Source organism: Bombina bombina, chromosome 10, assembly GCF_027579735.1.
Source record: "Bombina bombina isolate aBomBom1 chromosome 10, aBomBom1.pri, whole genome shotgun sequence".
In the NCBI taxonomy this organism is placed as follows: Eukaryota; Metazoa; Chordata; class Amphibia; order Anura; family Bombinatoridae; genus Bombina; species Bombina bombina.
Window position 1 is genome coordinate 161,534,477 of NC_069508.1, and position 25,479 is coordinate 161,559,955.

General features: G+C 39.1%; 1 protein-coding gene across 2 annotated transcripts in view; it reads left to right on the forward strand.

Moving 5' to 3' along the window:
* The window catches only part of SLC1A7 (solute carrier family 1 member 7), a 291,573-nt gene that overhangs the window by 162,266 nt on the left and 103,828 nt on the right, over window positions 1-25,479 (forward strand). The window contains exons 5-7 of one of the 2 annotated variants that reach the window (XM_053693458.1): window positions 483-506; window positions 4,026-4,036; window positions 13,979-14,006. In XM_053693458.1, coding sequence (XP_053549433.1) covers window positions 483-506; window positions 4,026-4,036; window positions 13,979-14,006 — 63 coding nt within the window. Of the gene's footprint in view, window positions 1-482; window positions 706-4,025; window positions 4,037-7,608; window positions 7,709-13,978; window positions 14,007-25,479 lie in introns of both variants that reach the window. The other variant, XM_053693457.1, reaches the window with a different exon arrangement.

Here is a 25,479-nt window from a genome sequence, read left to right on the forward strand (position 1 = left end):
ATCACAAAAGCTTTTTTTCTTCCTTTCATGGTTTATGCTCCCGAGTTGTGTCTGGTACAAGCCAGCTGCACCTTATTCCCACAACATCCTGATGCTTACATGTGTCCTCTGAAAGCACCTGCCTTTTATCCTTTTACTTACAATAGAAATTCCCCCCTCTCCAACAATCTGCGGATAGATACCCACACCTTTCCCTTATTCAAATTGTTCTTCCCTTTCACTTCACATATCTAAATAGATCCATTTTTCTATAATTTCGCTCTACCAATGCCTTTGACTCAACTTTTCTGCACCTGAGTTACCCTAATTATCTTGTTCCCTTGCTACTAAATCAATTAGCTTATCTTCAATTACTGACAATAGTCTTGGTCCACTCAGCAAACCAATGGACTGAGTACCCTACTGCCCCTGTTCCTATAATATACTGCTTAACGTGTAACATAGATTTATAGTAACGGAATCCACCATGTTTTTTACTTCAGTATCGCACAAAGAATGTACCGGTTGTAAAGGCTGGAAAGTCATCTTCCTCTGAGGCCATCACACACCGTATTCTTATTTACGGCATTCAAGATGAGAATGGTTCACACATCCAGAACTTTGCCCTGGATATCACTCCCTCCCCAGATATCACCTACAAATCAGAACCAGGAACCAGTGAGGGCATGAACGTGCTGGGAATTGTTATCTTCTCTGCCACCATGGGTAAAGTCATCACCTTTTACATCATGGATAACGGTGGTCACATATGATAATAGAAACAATGGACCTCTCAGCTCTATTATACTGTACAAGGGGTAAAATAAAGACCCAAAACCCTAAAACGTACAAATCGAGTCGGTTCTGTTTGCTTCAGTAGATACTCATTCAGAGATAGCACCACATCATCATAGAAACTAATAATGCATCACCAAGCTAGTTAGACAACACTGTACATTGATACTTACCCTGAAAACTACATCTTACAACCCACTTACCAAGAGAAGTAAAGATAAGACAGCAGTTAGAGATGTTTTGGCTATTTTGTGTGCAATATTTGGGGCTGTTGTCTGTCATCACTAACATGAAGAACATGTACATTGGGTTCCACAATTAGTAATGTATGTGTTTATGTAAGTTGCACATCCAAGGAATAAACAAGAACCAAGGGTTGGTGGAGTATATGTCCAGTGGAAATATGGGAATATGAAAATGTATTTTTATGTCATAGTTCTGACATCACACTTCAAAACCTTGCATTACATCCCTTCATTGTGTTAGTTAAATCACTGTATTTTCACTGTTATTTGGTAATTTGATCTCCAAAGTTTCACTACTGATGTGACATCATTCTGAGTTTGTGGTGACGTAATTTTATAATGTCTCCTTGTGCACTACTGAAGTGACATCATTCTGAGCCTGTGGTGATGTAATTTTGTTATGTCTCCTTGTGCACTACTGACGTAACATCATTCTGGGCTTGTGGTGATGTCATTTTGTAGTGTTTACCTGTACACTACTAATATGACATTCTGAGCTTGTGGTGATGTAATTGTGTAACGTTTCTTGGCTGTAAACTACTGACTTGACATCATTCTGTGCTTGTGGTGATGTAATTTTGTAATGCCTCCCTATACACTAATAACACAACATCATTCTTACCTTGTGGTGATGTCATTGTGTAATGTCTCCCTGTACACTAATAACACAACATCATTCTTACCTTGTGGTGATGTAATTTTGTTATGTCTCCATGTAGACTACTGATGTGACATCATTTAGACCTTGTGGTGCAGTCATTTTGTAATGCATCCATGTACACTACTGATGTGACATCATTCTGAACTTCTGTGATGTCATTTTGTAATGTTTCCCTGTACACTACTGAGGGGACATCATTCTGACCTTGTAGTAATGTCATTTTGTAATGTTTCCCTGTAAACTACTGATCTGACATCATTCTGAACATGTTGTGATCTCATTTTCAAATGTTTCCCTGTACACTACTGACGTCATTCTGAGCTTGTGGGGATGTCATTTTGTAATGTCTCCCTGTACACTACTGAAGTGACATCATTCTGAGCTTGTGGTGATGTCATTTTGTAAAGTTTCCCTGTACACTACTGACGTGACATCATTCTGACCTTGTGGTGATGTCATTTTGTAATATTTTCCTGTACAATCAAATGACTTTATTAGTAAACATATTCTATCAGAAATTAACATCAAGATGTATGTTTAAAAGGTTCAATATCTTGGAAATGTGTCTAGCTATATATTCAAAAAGTCAAACTTAAAACTTTTAAGATACCAACAAGTTTTCCATGAATTTTTCAGAGAATGATGTATGTGTGTAGATGGATAGATAGATAGTTAGATAGATAGATAGATACCGACAGATAGACAGATATAGGCAGACAGATATAGGGCCAGATTATGAGTGTCGTGTTAACAGTTAAGAGCGAGCTATGAGGGGTTTATTGCGTCTGTTTGCGGGTATCGGGTTCTCCGCTCATATTACAAGCTGAAAGTAAACGTGATCGCTTGAGCGCAATTAAAGTTAACACGCGTCAGGTTAGCTCTGGTTAATTGTTTTTCCAAAACAAAAAAGTGTTAAAAATCACATAAAAAATACATGTAAAAGTACAGTTACACTCATAATAACACCATCTAATAAACATTATTAAAAAAAAATATTGCACAAAAAATGTTATAGGGATGAAAGATATGAGATTTCAGGTGTTAAAAAAGCAAAGGGCTTTAACATAAAGAGACATACATATCTAAAGATATATTTATTTATATGTGTGTACATATGTATTTATGTGGTTATATGTGTATATATATATATATATATATATATTTACAGACATATACAGTTTACACATATAACCACATATACATATACATATGTACACATACATAGACATATAAGTGCATTGGAGCCCTTTGCAGTTAAGTAGATGAAAACATGTAAACGCATATTTATGCAATATTCATTATTTAATAGTGTTATACTGTGTATTTACTGTAAATATTTAAATATTCCAATGTTCTGCACATAGCAGAATATGTTATATGTATTTCTTAGTAGATAGTCCTATATATATATATATATATATATATATATATATATATATATATATATATCTATAACTATATATAATCATGTATATATATATATATATATATATATATATATATATATATATACATACATACAGTGGGGCAAAACAGTATTTAGTCAGCCACCAATTGTGCAAGTTCTCCCACTTAAGAAGATGAGAGAGGCGTGTAATTTTCATCATAGGTATACCTCAACTATGAGAGACAAAATGTGGAAACAAATCCAGACAATCACATTGTCTGATTTGGAAAGAATTTATTTACATATTATGGTGGAAAATAAGTACTGTATTTGGTCACCTAAAAACAAGCAAGATTTCTGGCTCTCACAGACCTGTATCTTCTTCTTTAAGAGGCTCTTCTGTCCTCCACTCATTACCTGTATTAATGGCACCTGTTTGAACTTGTTATCAGTATAAAAGACACCTGTCCACAACTTCAAACAGTCACACTCCAAACTCCACTATGGTGAAGACCAAATGGCTGTCGAAGGACAACAGAAACAAAATTGTAGACCTGCACCAGGCTGGGAAGACTGAATCTGCAATAGGCAAGCAGCTTGGTGTGAAGAAATCAACTGTGGGAGCAATAATTAGAAAATGGAAGACATACAAGACCACTGATAATCTCCCTTGATCTGGGGCTCCACGCAAGATCTCACCCGTGGGGTAAAATGATCACAAGAATGGTGAACAAACATCCCAGAACCACACGGGTGGACCTAGTGAATGACCTGCAGAGAGCTGGGACCAACGTAACAAAGGCTACCATCAGTAACACACTACGCCGCCAGGGACTCAGATCCTGCAGTGCCAGATGTGTCCCCATGCTTAAGCCAGTACATGTCCGGGCCCGACTGAAGTATGCTAGAGAGCCTTTGGATGATCCAGAAGCGGATTGGGAGAATGTCATATGGTCAGATGAAACCAAAGTAGATCTGTTTGGTAGAAACACAACTCGTTGTGTTTGGAGGAGAGAGAATGCTGAGTTGCAACCAAAGAACACCATACCTACTGTGAAGCATGGGGGTGGCAACATCATGCTTTGGGACTGTTTCTCTGCAAATGGAATAGGACGACTGATCCGTGTACATGAAAGAATGAATGGGGCCATGTATCATGAGATTTTGAGTGCAAACCTCCTTCCATCTGCAAGGGCATTGAAGATGAAACGTGGCTGGGTCTTTCAGCATGACAATGATCCCAACCACACCGCCCGGGCAACGAAGGAGTGGCTTCGTAAGGAGCATTTCAAGGTCCTGGAGTGGCCTAGCCAGTCTCCAGATCTCAACCCCATAGAAAACCTTTGGAGGGAGTTGAAAGTCCGTGTTGCCCAGCGACAGCCCCAAAACATCACTGCTCTAGAGGAGATCTGCATGCAGGAATGGGCCAACATACCAGCAACAGTGTGTGACAACCTTGTGAAGACTTACAGAAAATGTTTGACCTCTGTCATTGCCAACAAAGGATATATAACAAAGTATTGAGATGAACTTTAGATATTGACCAAATACTTATTTTCCACCATAATTTGCAAATAAATTCTTTCCAAATCAGACAATGTGATTGTCTGGATTTGTTTCCACATTTTGTCTCTCATAGTTGAGGTATACCTATGATAAAAATTACAGGCCTCTCTCATCTTCTTAAGTGGGAGAACTTGCACAATTGGTGGCTGACTAAATACTTTTTTGCCCCACTGTATATACAGTATATATATATATATATATATATATATATATATATATATATATATATATATATATTTGTGCAACAAAAAACACAGATATATGTAGAAATATGTATATTATAAATTAATAAATAGAACATATTCTGCTAAGGGCAGAACATTGGAATGTGAATTATTAATATATTCATGTCAGGTTAGCACACTTGAGAATATGCGATCGGGTTTGCACGTGAGTAGGGTGCTTTTTTCCACTTTTTTGTTCTATTAAATTCTATGGGGGATTAGGTTATTTTATGCACGATATTCTAAATTTGGCTTTTTATGCGTTTCACGTTAGTGTGAGCGAAAACAGTTTACTTTCAACTCCATAATATGAACACAACCCAACACGCTCAAAAAGCTTACTTCTAGTTCAGTTATCGTTTGTGTGGGAGCATTAAATAGTATTTCACTTGTAATCTAGCTGATAGATAGATGTAGATATATAGATATTCAACAGACAGACATAGATATACAGACAGACAGACAGATAGATAGATAGATATATAGATAAAGATATATAGATAGGTTTGCTTCAGATCTGGTACATAGTTGCTAAGAGAGGTGGTGCAGTGGAGGCCTTGTGGCTGTCTGAAATATAAATCAGTTCCTGGACTTATAGTACTTTAATAATACACAATGAATAATAAGCTAAAGGAAACATAACCTCATAAGATGTCATGTTTCTTTCGGTGCATGAGAGAAGGATACACGTTTAGATAGATGCATGAGAGAAGGATACACGTGTATATAGGTGCATGAGAGAAGGATATACATGTAGATAGATGCATGAGAGAAGGATACACATGTAGATAGGTGCATGAGAGAAGGATAGACATGTAGATAGGTGCATGAGAGAAGGATACACATGTAGATAGGTGCATGAGAGAAGGATAAACGTGTAGATAGGTGCATGAGTGAAGGATACTCATGTAGATAGGTGCATGAGAGAAGGATATACATGTAGATAGGTGCATGAGAGAAGGATACACATGTAGATAGGTGCATGAGAGAAGCATATACATGTAGATAGGTGCATGAGAGAAGGATATACATGTAGATAGGTGCATGAGAGAAGGATATACATGTAGATAGGTGCATGAGAGAATGATATACATGTAGATAGGTACATGAGAAAAGGATAAACATGTAGATAGGTGCATGAGAGAAGGATACACATGTAGATAGGTGCATTAGAGAAGGATACACATGTAGATAGGTGCATGTGAGAAGGATAGACTTGTAGATAGGTGCATGAGAGAAGGCTACACATGTAGATAGATGCATGAGAGAAGGATACACATGTAGATAGGTGCATGAGAGAAGGATAGACATGTAGATAGGTGCATGATAGAAGGATACACATGTAAGAGAAGGATACACATGTAGATAGATGCATGAGAGAAGGATACACATGTAGATAGATGCATGAGAGAAGGATACACATGTAGATAGATGCATGAGAGAAGGATACACATGTAGATAGGTGCATGAGAGAAGGATAGACATGTAGATAGGTGCATGAGAGAAGGATACACATGTAGATAGGTGCATGAGAGAAGGATAGACATGTAGATAGGTGCATGAGAGGATAGACATGTAGATAGATGCATGAGAGAAGGATACACATGTAGATAGGTGCATGAGAGAAGGATAGACATGTAGATAGGTGCATGAGAGAAGGATAGACATGTAGATAGGTGCATGAGAGGATAGACATGTAGATAGATGCATGAGAGAAGGATACACATGTAGATAGGTGCATGAGAGAAGGATAGACATGTAGATAGGTGCATGAGAGGATAGACATGTAGATAGATGCATGAGAGAAGGATACACATGTAGATAGGTGCATGATAGAAGGATACACATGTAAGAGAAGGATACACATGTAGATAGATGCATGATAGAAGGATAGACATGTAGATAGATTCATGAGAGAAGGATAGACATGTAGATAGATGCATGAGAGAAGGATACACATGTAGATAGGTGCATGAGAGGATAGACATGTAGATAGATGCATGAGAGAAGGATACACATGTAGATAGGTGCATGAGAGAAGGATACATGTGTAGATAGATGCATGAGAGAAAGATACACATGTAGATAGGTGTATGAGAGAAGGATACACATGTAGATAGGTGCATGAGAGAAGGATAGACATGTAGATAGATGCATGAGCGAAGGATAGACATGTAGATAGATGCATGAGCGAAGGATAGACATGTAGATAGGTGCATGAGAGAAGGATACACATGTAGATAGGTGTATTGAGAGAAGGATACACATGTAGATAGGTGTATGAGAGAAGGATATACATGTAGATAGGTGTATGAGAGAAGGATATACATGTAGATAGGTGCATTAGAGAAAGATACACATGTAGATAGGTGCATGAGAGAAGTATACACATGTAGATAGGTGTATGAGAGAAGGATATACATGTAGATAGGTGTATGAGAGAAGGATACACATGTAGATAGGTGTATGAGAGAAGGATATACATGTAGATAGGTGTATGAGAGAAGGATATACATGTAGATAGGTGTATGAGAGAAGGATACACATGTAGATAGGTGTATGAGAGAAGGATAGACATGTAGATAGGTGTATGAGAGAAGGATAGACTTATGTAGCACAAGAAATACACCTAGACTAAGAAGTCAGCTGGGCACAATGTTCCCTGTGATTTATGAAAAGCTTATAGTCTCTCAGTGAAGTGAATGTCACACCTATTGCAAGATGACATTTGTAAACGTCTGCGTCTTGCAGGTATAATGCTGGGGCGTATGGGGACCAGTGGGGTTCCTCTTGTAAGTTTCTGCCAGTGCTTGAACGAGTCCGTCATGAAAATTGTGGCTGTAGCTGTTTGGTAAGTGCTGAGTTTAATGCCGTTCTCCTTTGTAAGTTTGTGTGTGAGATGTGTGATGTCAATCCAGTAGTGCACACGGATATGTTACAAACTGAGATCATTATAAACTCAGAATGATGTCACATCAGTAGTGCACACGGATATGTTAAACAATGACATCACTATAAACTCAGAATGATGTCACACCAGTATTACACAGGGAGATATTACAAAATGACTTCACAATAAGATTAGAAAGAGGTAATGTTGTACTGTCACCCTATACACTACTGATGTGACATCATTCTGAGTTTATAGTGATGTCATTGTTTAACATATCCGTGTGCACTACTGATGTGACATCATTCTGAGTTTATAATGATCTCAGTTTGTAACATATCCGTGTGCACTACTGGTTTGACATCACACATCTCACACACAAACTTACAAAGGAGAACGGCATTAAACTCAGCACTTACCAAACAGCTACAGCCACAATTTTCATGACGGACTCGTTCAAGCACTGGCAGAAACTTACAAGAGGAACCCCACTGGTCCCCATACGCCCCAGCATTATACCTGCAAGACGCAGACGTTTACAAATGTCATCTTGCAATAGGTGTGACATTCACTTCACTGAGAGACTATAAGCTTTTCATAAATCACAGGGAACATTGTGCCCAGCTGACTTCTTAGTCTAGGTGTATTTCTTGTGCTACATAAGTCTATCCTTCTCTCATACACCTATCTACATGTCTATCCTTCTCTCATACACCTATCTACATGTGTATCCTTCTCTCATACACCTATCTACATGTATATCCTTCTCTCATACACCTATCTACATGTATATCCTTCTCTCATACACCTATCTACATGTGTATCCTTCTCTCATACACCTATCTACATGTATATCCTTCTCTCATACACCTATCTACATGTGTATACTTCTCTCATGCACCTATCTACATGTGTATCTTTCTCTAATGCACCTATCTACATGTATATCCTTCTCTCATACACCTATCTACATGTATATCCTTCTCTCATACACCTATCTACATGTGTATCCTTCTCTCAATACACCTATCTACATGTGTATCCTTCTCTCATGCACCTATCTACATGTCTATCCTTCGCTCATGCATCTATCTACATGTCTATCCTTCGCTCATGCATCTATCTACATGTCTATCCTTCTCTCATGCACCTATCTACATGTGTATCCTTCTCTCATACACCTATCTACATGTGTATCTTTCTCTCATGCATCTATCTACACATGTATCCTTCTCTGCACCTATCTACATGTATCCTTCTCTCATGCATCTATCTACATGTCTATCCTCTCATGCACCTATCTACATGTGTATCCTTCTCTCATGCATCTATCTACATGTCTATCCTTCTCTCATGAATCTATCTACATGTCTATCCTTCTATCATGCATCTATCTACATGTGTATCCTTCTCTTACATGTGTATCCTTCTATCATGCACCTATCTACATGTGTATCCTTCTCTCATGCATCTATCTACATGTCTATCCTCTCATGCACCTATCTACATGTCTATCCTTCTCTCATGCACCTATCTACATGTGTATCCTTCTCTCATGCATCTATCTACATGTCTATCCTCTCATGCACCTATCTACATGTCTATCCTTCTCTCATGCACCTATCTACATGTCTATCCTTCTCTCATGCACCTATCTACATGTGTATCCTTCTCTCATGCATCTATCTACATGTCTATCCTCTCATGCACCTATCTACATGTCTATCCTTCTCTCATGCACCTATCTACATGTGTATCCTTCTCTCATGCACCTATCTACATGTCTATCCTTCTCTCATGCACCTATCTACATGTGTATCCTTCTCTCATGCATCTATCTACATGTGTATCCTTCTCTCATGCATCTATCTACATGTGTATCCTTCTCTCATGCATCTATCTACATGTGTATCCTTCTCTTACATGTGTATCCTTCTATCATGCACCTATCTACATGTCTATCCTTCTCTCATGCACCTATCTACATGTGTATCCTTCTCTCATGCATCTATCTACATGTGTAGCCTTCTCTCATGCACCTATCTACAAGTCTATCCTTCTCACATGCACCTATCTACATGTGTATCCTTCTCTAATGCACCTATCTACATGTGTATCCTTCTCTCATGCACCTATCTACATGTTTATCCTTTTCTCATGTACCTATCTCTGTTATCATTCTCTCATGCACCTATCTACATGTATATCCTTCTCTCATGCACCTATCTACATGTATATCCTTCTCTCATGCACCTATCTACATGTATATGCTTCTCTCATGCACCTATCTACATGTGTATCCTTCTCTCATGCACCATATCTACATGTATATCCTTCTCTCATGCACCTATCTACATGAGTATCCTTCACTCATGCACCTATCTACACGTTTTCCTTCTTCATGCACCTATTACATGTGTATCCTCTCTCATGCACCTATCTACAGTCTATCCTTCTTCTCATGCACCTATCTACATGGTATCCTTCTCTCATGCATCTTATCTACATGTATATCCTTCTCTCATGCCACTATATACACGTGTATCCTTCTCTCATGCATCTATCTAAACGTGTATCCTTCTCTCATGCACCGAAAGAAACATGACATCTTATGAGGTTATGTTTCCTTTAGCTTATTATTCATGTGTATTATTAAAGTACTATAAGTCCAGGAAACTGATTTATATTTCAGACAGCCACAAGGCCTCCACTGCACCACCTCTCTTAGCAACTATGTACAGATCTGAAGCAAACTATCTATATATCTTTATCTATATATCTATCTATCTATCTGTCTGTCTGTCTGTATATCTATGTCTGTCTGTTGAATATCTATATATCTACATCTATCTATCAGCTAGATTACAAGTGAAATACTATTTAATGCCCACACAAACGATAACTGAACTAGAAGTAAGCTTTTTGAGCGTGTTGGGTTGTGTTCATATTATGGAGTTGAAAGTAAACTGTTTTCGCTCACACTAACGTGAAACGATAAAAGCCAAATTTAGAATATCGTGCATAAAATAACCTAATCCCCCATAGATTTAATAGAACAAAAAGTGGAAAAAGCACCCTACTCACGTGCAAACCCGATCGCATATTCTCAAGTGTGCTAACCTGACATGAATATATTAATAATTCACATTCAATGTTCTGCCCTTAGCAGAATATGTTCTATTTATTAATTTATAATATACATTTTCTAATATATCTGTGTTTTTTGTTGCACAAATATATATATATATATATATAATATATATATATAATATATTATATATATATATTACTGTATATAGTGGGGCAAAAAAAGTATTTAGTCAGCCACCAATTGTGCAAGTTCTCCACTTAAGAAGATGAGAGAGGCCTGTAATTTTTATCATAGGTATACCTCAACTATGAGAGACAAAATGTGGAAACAAATCCAGACAATCACATTGTCTGATTTGGAAAGAATTTATTTGCAAATTATGGTGGAAAATAAGTATTTGGTCAATATCTAAAGTTCATCTCAATACTTTGTTATATATCCTTTGTTGGCAATGACAGAGGTCAAACATTTTCTGTAAGTCTTCACAAGGTTGTCACACACTGTTGCTGGTATGTTGGCCCATTCCTGCATGCAGATCTCCTCTAGAGCAGTGATGTTTTGGGGCTGTCGCTGGGCAACACGGACTTTCAACACCCTCCAAAGGTTTTCTATGGGGTTGAGATCTGGAGACTGGCTAGGCCACTCCAGGACCTTGAAATGCTCCTTACGAAGCCACTCCTTCGTTGCCCGGGCGGTGTGGTTGGGATCATTGTCATGCTGAAAGACCCAGCCACGTTTCATCTTCAATGCCCTTGCAGATGGAAGGAGGTTTGCACTCAAAATCTCATGATACATGGCCCCATTCATTCTTTCATGTACACGGATCAGTCGTCCTATTCCATTTGCAGAGAAACAGTCCAAAGCATGAGTTGCCACCCCCATGCTTCACAGTAGGTATGGTGTTCTTTGGTTGCAACTCAGCATTCTCTCTCCTCCAAACACAAGAGTTGTGTTTCTACCAAACAGATCTACTTTGGTTTCATCTGACCATATGACATTCTCCCAATCCGCTTCTGGATCATCCAAAGGCTCTCTAGCATACTTCAGTCGGGCCCGGACATGTACTGGCTTAAGCATGGGGACACATCTGGCACTGCAGGATCTGAGTCCCTGGCGGCGTAGTGTGTTACTGATGGTAGCCTTTGTTACGTTGGTCCCAGCTCTCTGCAGGTCATTCACTAGGTCCACCCGTGTGGTTCTGGGATGTTTGTTCACCATTCTTGTGATCATTTTACCCACGGGTGAGATCTTGCGTGGAGCCCCAGATCAAGGGAGATTATCAGTGGTCTTGTATGTCTTCCATTTTCTAATTATTGCTCCCACAGTTGATTTCTCACACCAAGCTGCTTGCCTATTGCAGATTCAGTCTTCCCAGCCTGGTGCAGGTCTACAATTTTGTTTCTGTTGTCCTTCGACAGCCATTTGGTCTTCACCATAGTGGAGTTTGGAGTGTGACTGTTTGAAGTTGTGGACAGGTGTCTTTTATACTGATAACAAGTTCAAACAGGTGCCATTAATACAGGTAATGAGTGGAGGACAGAAGAGCCTCTTAAAGAAGAAGATACAGGTCTGTGAGAGCCAGAAATCTTGCTTGTTTTTAGGTGACCAAATACAGTACTTATTTTCCACCATAATATGTAAATAAATTCTTTCCAAATCAGACAATGTGATTGTCTGGATTTGTTTCCACATTTTGTCTCTCATAGTTGAGGTATACCTATGATGAAAATTACACGCCTCTCTCATCTTCTTAAGTGGGAGAACTTGCACAATTGGTGGCTGACTAAATACTGTTTTGCCCCACTGTTGTATGTATATATATATATTATATATATATTATATATATATACATGATTATATATAGGTATTGATATATATATATATTATATATATATATATATTATATATATATATAGGACTATCTACTAAGAAATACATATAACATATTCTGCTATGTGCAGAACATTGGAATATTTAAATATTTACAGTAAATACACAGTATAACACTATTAAATAATGAATATTGCATAAATATGCGTTTACATGTTTTCATCTACTTAACTGCAAAGGGCTCCAATGCACTTATATGTCTATGTATGTGTACATATGTATATGTATATGTGGTTATATGTGTAAACTGTATATGTCTGTAAATATATATATATATATATATATACACATATAACCACATAAATACATATGTACACACATATAAATAAATATATCTTTAGATATGTATGTCTCTTTATGTTAAAGCCCTTTGCTTTTTTAACACCTGAAATCTCATATCTTTCATCCCTATAACATTTTTTGTGCAATATTTTTTTTTAATAATGTTTATTAGATGGTGTTATTATGTGTGTAACTGTACTTTTACATGTATTTTTTATGTGATTTTTAACACTTTTTTGTTTTGGAAAAACAATTAACCAGAGCTAACCTGACGCGTGTTAACTTTAATTGCGCTCAAGCGATCACGTTTACTTTCAGCTTGTAATATGAGCGGAGAACCCGATACCCGCAAACAGACGCAATAAACCCCTCATAGCTCGCTCTTAACTGTTAACACGACACTCATAATCTGGCCCTATATCTGTCTGCCTATATCTGTCTATCTGTCGGTATCTATCTATCTATCTAACTATCTATCTATCCATCTACACACATACATCATTCTCTGAAAAATTCATGGAAAACTTGTTGGTATCTTAAAAGTTTTAAGTTTGACTTTTTGAATATATAGCTAGACACATTTCCAAGATATTGAACCTTTTAAACATACATCTTGATGTTAATTTCTGATAGAATATGTTTACTAATAAAGTCATTTGATTGTACAGGAAAATATTACAAAATGACATCACCACAAGGTCAGAATGATGTCACGTCAGTAGTGTACAGGGAAACTTTACAAAATGACATCACCACAAGCTCAGAATGATGTCACTTCAGTAGTGTACAGGGAGACATTACAAAATGACATCCCCACAAGCTCAGAATGACGTCAGTAGTGTACAGGGAAACATTTGAAAATGAGATCACAACATGTTCAGAATGATGTCAGATCAGTAGTTTACAGGGAAACATTACAAAATGACATTACTACAAGGTCAGAATGATGTCCCCTCAGTAGTGTACAGGGAAACATTACAAAATGACATCACAGAAGTTCAGAATGATGTCACATCAGTAGTGTACATGGATGCATTACAAAATGACTGCACCACAAGGTCTAAATGATGTCACATCAGTAGTCTACATGGAGACATAACAAAATTACATCACCACAAGGTAAGAATGATGTTGTGTTATTAGTGTACAGGGAGACATTACACAATGACATCACCACAAGGTAAGAATGATGTTGTGTTATTAGTGTATAGGGAGGCATTACAAAATTACATCACCACAAGCACAGAATGATGTCAAGTCAGTAGTTTACAGCCAAGAAACGTTACACAATTACATCACCACAAGCTCAGAATGTCATATTAGTAGTGTACAGGTAAACACTACAAAATGACATCACCACAAGCCCAGAATGATGTTACGTCAGTAGTGCACAAGGAGACATAACAAAATTACATCACCACAGGCTCAGAATGATGTCACTTCAGTAGTGCACAAGGAGACATTATAAATTACGTCACCACAAACTCAGAATGATGTCACATCAGTAGTGAAACTTTGGAGATCAAATTACCAAATAACAGTGAAAATACAGTGATTTAACTAACACAATGAAGGGATGTAATGCAAGGTTTTGAAGTGTGATGTCAGAACTATGACATAAAAATACATTTCATATTCCCATATTTCCACTGGACATATACTCCACCAACCCTTGGTTCTTGTTTATTCCTTGGATGTGCAACTTACATAAACACATACATTACTAATTGTGGAACCCAATGTACATGTTCTTCATGTTAGTGATGACAGACAACAGCCCAAATATTGCACACAAAATAGCCAAAACATCTCTAACTGCTGTCTTATCTTTACTTCTCTTGGTAAGTGGGTTGTAAGATGTAGTTTTCAGGGTAAGTATCAATGTACAGTGTTGTCTAACTAGCTTGGTGATGCATTATTAGTTTCTATGATGATGTGGTGCTATCTCTGAATGAGTATCTACTGAAGCAAACAGAACCGACTCGATTTGTACGTTTTAGGGTTTTGGGTCTTTATTTTACCCCTTGTACAGTATAATAGAGCTGAGAGGTCCATTGTTTCTATTATCATATGTGACCACCGTTATCCATGATGTAAAAGGTGATGACTTTACCCATGGTGGCAGAGAAGATAACAATTCCCAGCGTTCATGCCCTCACTGGTTCCTGGTTCTGATTTGTAGGTGATATCTGGGGAGGGAGTGATATCCAGGGCAAAGTTCTGGATGTGTGAACCATTCTCATCTTGAATGCCGTAAATAAGAATACGGTGTGTGATGGCCTCAGAGGAAGATGACTTTCCAGCCTTTACAACCGGTACATTCTTTGTGCGATACTGAAGTAAAAAACATGGTGGATTCCGTTACTATAAATCTATGTTACACGTTAAGCAGTATATTATAGGAACAGGGGCAGTAGGGTACTCAGTCCATTGGTTTGCTGAGTGGACCAAGACTATTGTCAGTAATTGAAGATAAGCTAATTGATTTAGTAGCAAGGGAACAAGATAATTAGGGTAACTCAGGTGCAGAAAAGTTGAGTCAAAGGCATTGGTAGAGCGAAATTATAGAAAAATGGATCTATTTAGATATGTGAAGTGAAAGGGAAGAACAATTTGAATAAGGGAAAGGTGTGGGTATCTATCCGCAGATTGTTGGAGAGGGGGGAATTTCTATTGTAAGTAAAAGGATAAAAGGCAGGTGCTTTCAGAGGACACATGTAAGCATCAGGATGTTGTGGGAATAAGGTGCAGCTGGCTTGTACCAGACACAACTCGGAGCATAAACCATGAAAGGAAGAAAAAAAGCTTTTGTGATGTTTCTAAAATTGCCATTAAACACACTCACTGGAGGATCAGAGCCATAAGCATTCTGTGTATTTATTTTAAAAAAAGAACTTCTAAATAAACACACTGGCATGTTTTCCTGGGAGCATAAATTGTTTTAACCTGATTTCCATATCTCACCCTCCCTTCTCTCATCCCCTATGGCAGAGCTTTCCAAACTTTTCATTTTGGTGACACACTTTTTAGACCTACATCATTTTGCGACACAGTAATTCAGTTGTACTATCAAACAGGAGGTTAAACTAACTTGTTTTAAGAGATACAGACACATACATAAATTATATAATAACAAAATGTATTTACAAGTAATAGTGTGTAAGTGCAAGAATAAAAAAACGTTTAATAACACCAATAGCTACTTACTATTTTAATGGGATGTATGAGGTTGATGGGATGAACACAGTTTATGAATATTTGGTGGAATATTAGACACTCGCATTTTTAAGCTTCCCCTTCCTATCCATATATCAAGAGCAGGAGCGCAATGCACTACTGGGAGCTAGTTGCAAAAAAACCCCACTGACTTCTGACTTCAGCTCAGCGTTTAAGCTGCCGCCCTCAGAGCTTGGTGAGTGTGATTGACTACTGCCTGCGCTGCAAACACACTGCTGTCCCACTCACTGGCTACACATGCAGTCATGAGCCAATTAAGGAGACTACACATGCAGTCAGGAGCCAATGTGCCGCCAAAGCCACCAATGGGAATAGTTTCAGTTCCCACTGAGCTGTGCCAATGGTTAAGATGATCTGTGACCCCCTAGGCATCAATCACGTGTCAACCATGTGATATGCGTAGCAGGCAGGCGGAAAGTCAGAAACCCCCAAAAAAAATAATTTAAAAAATTTAAATTTTAAAAAAATTGTGCTGAAGCAGGGACACACCTACACACTGCTGCCGACACACTAGTGTGTCCCGACACACAGTTTGGAAAGCACTGCCCTATGGTGTCCTCTCATGAACTACGCTGTCTCCTTAGAAACACATTTTCCATCTATCTTCCCTGTGTCTAATCACAACCGCTCCTACAAGTCTCACTCTCACCTCCTGTCACTCACACTCCTACTACTGCTTGCTGCTGGTGACGTCTCCCCTAACCCTGGCCCTGCAGCGATCACCAAACTTCCACACACTCGTTCAGTCTCCCACTGCAAAAAACTCTCGGACACGCAATACTAACAATCTCATCTCCATTAACCCTCAGCGTTTATCCCCACTATTTTCTTGTGCTTTCTGGAACACTCGCTCTGTCTGCAACAAACTTACTTTTGTTCACGACCTGTTTGTTTCCAACGCTTTCAACCTTTTAGCAATTACTGAAACCTGGTTATCTTGACACTGCTTCCATTGCTATCCTCACACACAGTGGTAGCCACACACTAGGCCTGGTGAGAAACATGGTGGCGGTGTTAGTATCTTACTTCCCCCTGCTGCTCCTACACCTATCTCCATTTCCATCTCTCTCCTTTTCTTCCTTTGAAGTCCACTGCATTTTCCTGTTTTCCCCCTCTCTCTCTCAGAGTGCAGTTATCTATCGCCCCCCTGGACCCACCTCCCAATTCCTTGACAACTTTGCTGCCTAGCGTCCTCATTTTCTCTCTACAAATACACCTACTCTAATTCTGGGGGACTTCAACATCCCCATTGATAACCCATCTGCCCCTGCTACCTCTAAACTTCTCTCACTCACTAACTCCTTTGGCCTCTCACAATCCACCCTATTCCCTACTCACCGCAATGGACACTATTGATATTGTATTCTCCTATCTCTACTCTCTCTCTGATGTCGCCTGTTGCCCATTCCCTATCTCAGACCACCATCTGCTCACCGTTAATCTTAATATACAGGCTAAACCGACTTCTCCCCCTCGCTCCCCCAGAAATCTGCACACTGTGGATCCTCTCCAACTCTCCAAACTTATTCAAAAACGCCTCCCCCACACTTCCACAATATCCTGCCCTGACCTTGCTACAACCCACTATAACAATACTTCTCTTCTTGCTTCCCCTAATATGCAAAGCCCCATGTCATCAGCTCCAGCCCTGGCATTCTCAGCAAACACGCCACCTACAAAATGCTCCGGCCCTGCTGAACGTGCCTGAGGAAAGCCCGCTCTGAACTTGATTTCATCCACTATAAGTTAATTCTTTCACCTCTGCCCTTCACTTAGCTAAGCAAACCTACTTATCTTCTCTTATATCTACTCACTCGTCAAACCCTAAAAGATTTTTCTCCATTTTCAACTTTCTCCTCTGCCAACCTGCACCACCCCCTTCATCTGCATTTAGTGCTCAAGACCCGGCTGACTATTTTTTCAATAAAACACCATCCGAAGCAACATCCCAACACAAGCCTGCAATCTCCCAACTTTGCTCCCATTCACCCCCTCTGCCACTCTCTGCACCCTCCCCCCAACCACTGAGAGAGAAGTGGGTTCCTTATTGTCTTCCTCACACTTCACTACCTGCCCACTTGACCCTATTCCTTCACATCTAATACCTTCTCTGTCTTCCACCCTCACTCCAACTCTTACTCACATATTCAACCGATTCCTTTCTACCGGTTCATTCCATCTTCCTTCAAACATGCAAAGGTCACCCCCATCCTCAAAAAACCCTCCCTCGACCCTAACTCTTCTGCAAACTACGCCCCATATCACTGCTTCCGCTAGCTTCAAAAGTCCTTGAAAAACTAGTTTTCGATCGCCTAACCCACTTCCTGTCCTCCAACTAATGGCTTGACCCCCTGCTTCCGTTGCTACTCTCACATACAGTGGTCTCCACTTTAGCCACACACCTAGGCCTGGTGAGAAACATGGTGGCGGTGTTAGTATCTTACTTCCCCCTCCTGCTCCTATCAGTACCTATCTCCATTTGCATCTCTCTCCTTTTCTTCCTTTGAAGTCCACTGCATTTTCCTGTTTTCCCCCCTCTCTCTCTCAGAGTGCAGTTATCTATCGCCCCCCTGGACCCACCTCCCAATTCCTTGACAACTTTGCTGCCTGGCGTCCTCATTTTCTCTCTACAAATACACCTACTCTAATTCTGGGGGACTTCAACATCCCCATTGATAACCCATCTGCCCTGCTACCTCTAAACTTCTCTCACTCACTAACTCCTTTGGCCTCTCACAATCCACCCTATTCCCTACTCACTGCAATGGACACTCTATTGATATTGTATTCTCCTATCTCTACTCTCTCTCTGATGTCGCCTGTTGCCCATTCCCTATCTCAGACCACCATCTGCTCACCGTTAATCTTAATATACAGGCTAAACCACTTCTCCCCCTCGCCCCCGCAGAAATCTGCACACTGTGGATCCTCTCCAACTCTCCAAACTTATTAAAAAACGCCTCCCCCACACTTCCACAATATCCTGCCCTGACCTTGCTACAACCCACTATAACAATACTCTCTCCTCTTGCTCCTCCCTAATATGCAAAGCCCCATGTCGTCAGCTCCAGCCCTGGCATTCTCAGCAAACACGCCACCTACAAAAATGCTCCGGCCCTGCTGAACGTGCCTGGAGGAAAGCCCGCTCTGAACTTGATTTCATCCACTATAAGTTAATTCTTTCACCTATGCCCTTCACTTAGCTAAGCAAACCTACTTATCTTCTCTTATATCTACTCACTCATCAAACCCTAAAAGATTTTTCTCCATTTTCAACTTTTTCCTCTGCCAACCTGCACCACCCCTTCATCTGCATTTAGTGCTCAAGACCCGGCTGACTACTTTTTCAATAAAACACCATCCGAAGCAACATCCCAACACAAGCCTGCAATCTCCCAACTTTGCTCCCAGTCACCCCTTCTACCACTCTCTGCACCCTCCCCCCAACCACTGAGAGTGAAGTGGGTTCCTTATTGTCTTCCTCACACTTCACTACCTGCCCACTTGACCCTAATTCCTTCACATCTAATACCTTCTCTGTCTTCCACCCTCACTCCAACTCTTACTCAAATATTCAACCGATTCCTTTCTACCGGTTCATTCCCATCTTCCTTCAAACATGCAAAGGTCACCCCCATCCTCAAAAAACCCTCCCTCGACCCTAACTCTTCTGCAAACTACTGCCCATATCACTGCTTCTGCTAGCTTCAAAAGTCCTTGAAAAACTAGTTTTCGATCGCCTAACCCACTTCCTGTCCTCCAACTAATGGCTTGACCCCCTGCAATCTGGCTTCTGTCCCCAAACTCAACTGAGACTGCCCTCACCAAGGTTGCTAACGATCTCCTTATTGCGAAAAACAACGGCTACTACTCTATAGATGTGACGAGACCAATCTCTCCACTGTGCATTGGAGGAGCCTGGTTGCCTGCCTGTTGCCTTTAGACTATGGCCCCATGTTGAAATGCTTACTTTTCCCCTGCAAAGACACGAAAGCCGGGTCATTCAGTACTTGCCCTATTTGAACAGTGATACCCCAGATAGCTATGCCATGTAGCCCATTTGTATAACGAAAGACTTTGGCTCCATGGCAATTGAACTGTATTTCTCTGTCTGTGATAATTACATCAACCATTGTGTAATATAATTGTATCAACCATTGTGTAAGATAATTGTATCAACCATGGTGTAAGGTAATTGAATCAACCATTGTGTAAGGTAATTGTATCAACCATTGTGTAAGGTAATTGCATCAACCATTGTGTAAGGTAATTGTATCAACCATTGTGTAAGGTAATTGCATCAACCATTGTGTAAGGTAATTGTATCAACCATTGTGTAAGCTAATTGCATCAACCATTGTGTAAGGTAATTGTATCCCAGGCAGAGGGGAGGGTTTTGTGTGGGAGTGTCTGAGAGTATTGTATGGGTTTATTGGTTGTTTTACAAAATCCTGTGCGTGGTACTAATGTGTAAGTATGTGTATATAAGAACAATAAACCCACAGCTCTGGCTGATTCCTGTTTTACCCTCAAGACGGAGCTTGGTCTCGTGTTTGGGGGGGAAGTGCTGCTTTGAATTGTTCTTTTGCCTGTTCCAGGAGAGAAGGATTTTGCGTATTTTCCCTGTTCAGTGTATTAACTGGGTTCGTGTGTTGCTATTCCCGTATTAAGGGCATCTTTCATCTGGTATTAACCCTCGATATCAGGGTTATACCGTTACAATACTCATCTTACTTGACCTCCTCCTACAAACTCTCAGCTCTCTTGGGCTCTGTGACACTGCCCTCTCCTGGATTCACTCTTAGCTCTCTAAAGGATCCTTCTCTGTCTCTTTTGCTGGTGACTCCTCCTCTCCATTGCCTCTGTCTGTTGGAGTACCTCAAGGCTCTGTTCTGGGTCCTCTACTTTTCTCTATTTACACTTCTTCTGTGGGTAAACTTATCAACAGCTATGGTTTCAATTATCACCTCTATGCTGATGATACCCAGATCTATCTATCCCCCCTGCCTTCTCTCCTTTTGTCAATTCTCACATCAGCGACTGCTTATCTGGCATTTCCTCCTGGATGCCCTCTCACCACCTAAAAATAAACATGTCCATTACCGAACTACTTCTAATCCCACTCTAATTCTACTCCAGTTTCTAATTTTTCTATCACTGTCGGTGGCACTACTATCTCCCAATCTCCCCAAGTCTGCTGCCTTGGAGTCACACTTGACTTAAATCTGTCCTTCATTCCCAACATCCAATTGCTCTCTTCATCCTGTTGCAACCACCTACGCAATATCTCCAAAATGTGTCCATTTCTTAACGCTGAAACTACGAAACAGCTAATCCACTCCCTGGTAATTTCCCAACTTGACTACTGTAATAACCTACTAACTGGCCTCCCTCTCCCCCTTCAATCCATCCTAAATGCTTCTGCCAGACTAATCCACCTCTCTCGATGCTCTGTATCTGCTGCACCTCTCTGTGAGTCCCTTCACTGACTCCCCATTCACAGCAGAATTAAATTCAAAATTTTCACCCTGACCTACAAAGCCCTCACCAATGCTGCCCCATCCTACCTGTCATCAACAAATATACTCCAGCCCGCCCCCTAAGATCCAAAAAGGATCTGCTCCTTGCCTCCTCTACCATCACCTCCTCCCATGCTAGACTACAGGATTTATCTTGAGGGCACCAACCCTCTGGAACGCACTTCCTCGAGCTGTCAGACTTTTCCATAACCTGTCTTCCTTTAAACGCTCCCTAAAGACCTTTTTGTTTAGGGAAGCTTATCACCCAACTCACTAACAAATTAATTTCAATTAATCAACAATTGCCCTCATCTAACTCCTCACTAACATCATTCTCACCTTTGCAGTCCTCACCTCCTGTTTCTCATCCTCCTACCCATCTAGATTGTAAGTTCCCACGGGAATAGGGCCCTCAATTCCCCCTGTATTTATCTGAAAATGTTTGTCTTATATTGTATCATTTCACTGTTTGTACTTATATCTTCGTACCCATGGACAGTGCTGCGGAATCTGTTGGCGCTTTATAAATAAAGAATAATAATAATAATAATAATTTCCATTAATGAAACGCTAAATCTAGTTCTATTAATGATGAACTACCTATTGTTTACCCTACGCATACTAGACAATAACTGAAGCCTCTAGTAACAGCATTTATTTTACCGCACTGGGGCGTTTGCGGATCCAAGGCATGGGGGCCCATTTATCAAGTTCCGGATGGAGCTTGAGGGTCTGTTTCTCTGGCAAGCCTGTAGGCTCGCCAGAAACACCAGTTATGAGGCAGCGGTCTAAAGACCGCTGCTCCATAACCTGTCCGCCTGCTCTGAGCAGGTGGACAGACATCGCCGCATTTCAACCTGATCAAGTACGATGGGGTTGATTGACACCCCCCTGCTGGCGTATTGCTCTCTGCATTCAGCGAGGTCTGTCGGACCTGATCCGCACTGTTGGATCAGGTCCGCTAGACCTTTGATAAATATCCCCCTTAGTGTGAGTGTGTATTTAAATACCTAAAGATGGCAATTTCACAAATACTTACAAATATGTTTTTTTTTATTTACATGCACTCTCATTGTTTATTGCATTGTTATGAAACAAGTGTAAGGGCATCACAATGCAGCATAAACTTCAAAAGACTTTCAGTGGTTTTATTTGCATCTTTATGATTCACCTAAAGGGACAGTTTAGTCAAAATTAAACTTTCATGATTTAGATAGGGCATGCAATTTTAAAAAAAACTTTCCAATTTACTTTTATCATCAAATTTGCTTAGTTCTACTGGTATTCTTTGTTGAAAGCTAAACCTAGGTAGTCTCATATGCTAATTTCTAAGCCCTTGAAGGCCACCTCTTAACACACAAGAATATAAAACACAAGGAAATACAACAGAGAATAAAGTACACACAAATACAACACAGGGGAAGACAACACAAAGCAAAGTAACACACATGAATAAAACTCAGGAAAATACAACAGGGAGTAAAGTAACACACATCAATAAAACACAGGGAAATACAACAGGGAGTAAAGTAACACACATGAATAAAACACAGGGAATAAAACAGAGAGTAAAGTAACACACATGAATAAAACAAAGAGAAATACAACAGAGAGTAAAGTAACACACATAATTAAATGATAGGGAAATACAGGAGAGTGTAAAGTAACACACATGAATAAAACACATGGGAATAAAACAAAGAGTAAAGTACACACACATGAATAAAACCAAGAGAAATACAACACAGAGTAAAGTATCAAACCTGAATAAAACAAAGCGAAATACAAAAGAGAGTAAAGGAACACACATGAATAAATTACATAGTATACAACACAGATTAAAGTAACACACATGAATAGAACACAGGGAATACAACAGAGAGTAATGTAACACACATGAATAAAATACAGGGGAATACAAAAGAGAGTAAAGTAACACACAGGAATAAAACACAGGAATACAACAGAGAGTAAAGTAACACACATGAATAAAACACAGGGGAATACAACAGAGAGTAAAGTAACACACATGAATAAAACACAGAGAATGCAACACAGATTAAAGTAACACACATGATTAAAACACAGGGGAATACAACAGAGAGTAAAATAACACATGAAAAAAGGGGAATACAACAGAGAGTAAAGTAACACACATGAATAAAACACAGGGGAATACAACAGAGAGTAAAGTAACACACATGAATAAAACACAATGAAAATAAAACAGAGAGTAAAGTTACACACATTAATAAAACACAGGGAAATACAACACAGAGTAAAGTAACACACACAAGAAAACACAGGGGAAGAAAACACAAAGTAAAGTAACACACAGGAACAAAACACAAGGAAATACAACAGAGAGTAAAGTAACACACAAGAATAAAACACTAGGAAATACAACTGAGAATAAAGTAAGCACAAATAAAACACAGGGGAAGACAACACAAAGTAAAGTAACACACATCAATAAAACACAGGGAAATACAACAGGGAGTAAAGTAATACAAATGAATAAAACACAAGGTAAATAAAACAGAGAGTAAAGTTACACACATTAATAAAACAGAGAGTAAAGTAACACACATGAATAAAACAAAGAGAAATGCAACAGAGAGTAAAGTAACACACATGAATAAAATAGAGTATACAACACAGATTAAAGTAACACACATGATAGAACACAGGAAATACAACAGAGAGTAAAGTAAACACATTAATAAAACACAGGGGAATACAACAGAGAGTAAAGTAACACACAGGAATACAAAAGAGAGTAAAGTAACACACATGAATACAACACAAGGGAATACAACAGAGAGTAAAGTAATGCACATGAATAAAACACAGGGAATACAATAGAGATTAAAGTAACACACATGAATAAAACACAGGAGAATACAACACAGATTAAAGTAATACACATGAATAAAACACAGGGGAATACAACAGAGAGTAAAGTAACACACATGAATAAAACATTGGAGAATACAAAATATATAAAAGTAACACACATGAATAAAACAAAGGGGAATACAACAGGGAGTAAAGTAAACATATGAATAAAACATTTGACAATACAAAATATATAAAAGTAACACACAGGAATAAAACACGGGAATACAACAGAGAGTAAAGTAACACACATAATTAAATTATAGGGAAATACAGGGAGTGTAAAGTAACACACATGAATAAAACACAAGGAAATACAACAGAGAGTAAAGTATCACACCTGAATAAAACAAAGCGAAATACAAAAGAGAGTAAAGGAACACACATGAATAAATTACATAGTATACAACACAGATTAAAGTAACACACATGAATAGAACACAGGGAATACAACAGAGAGTAATGTAACACACATGAATAAAATACAGGGGAATACAAAAGACTGTAAAGTAGCACACAGGAATAAAACAGAGAGTAAAGTAACACACATTAATAAAACACAGGGGAATACAACAGAGAGTAAAGTAACACACATGAATACAACACAGAGAATGCAACACAGATTAAAGTAACACACATGATTAAAACACAGGGGAATACAACAGAGAGTAAAATAACACACATTAATAAAACACAGGGAAATACAACACAGAGTAAAGTAACACACATGAATAAAACACAGGGGAATACAACAGAGAGTAAAGTAACACACATGAATAAAACACAACGTAAATAAAACAGAGAGTAAAGTTACA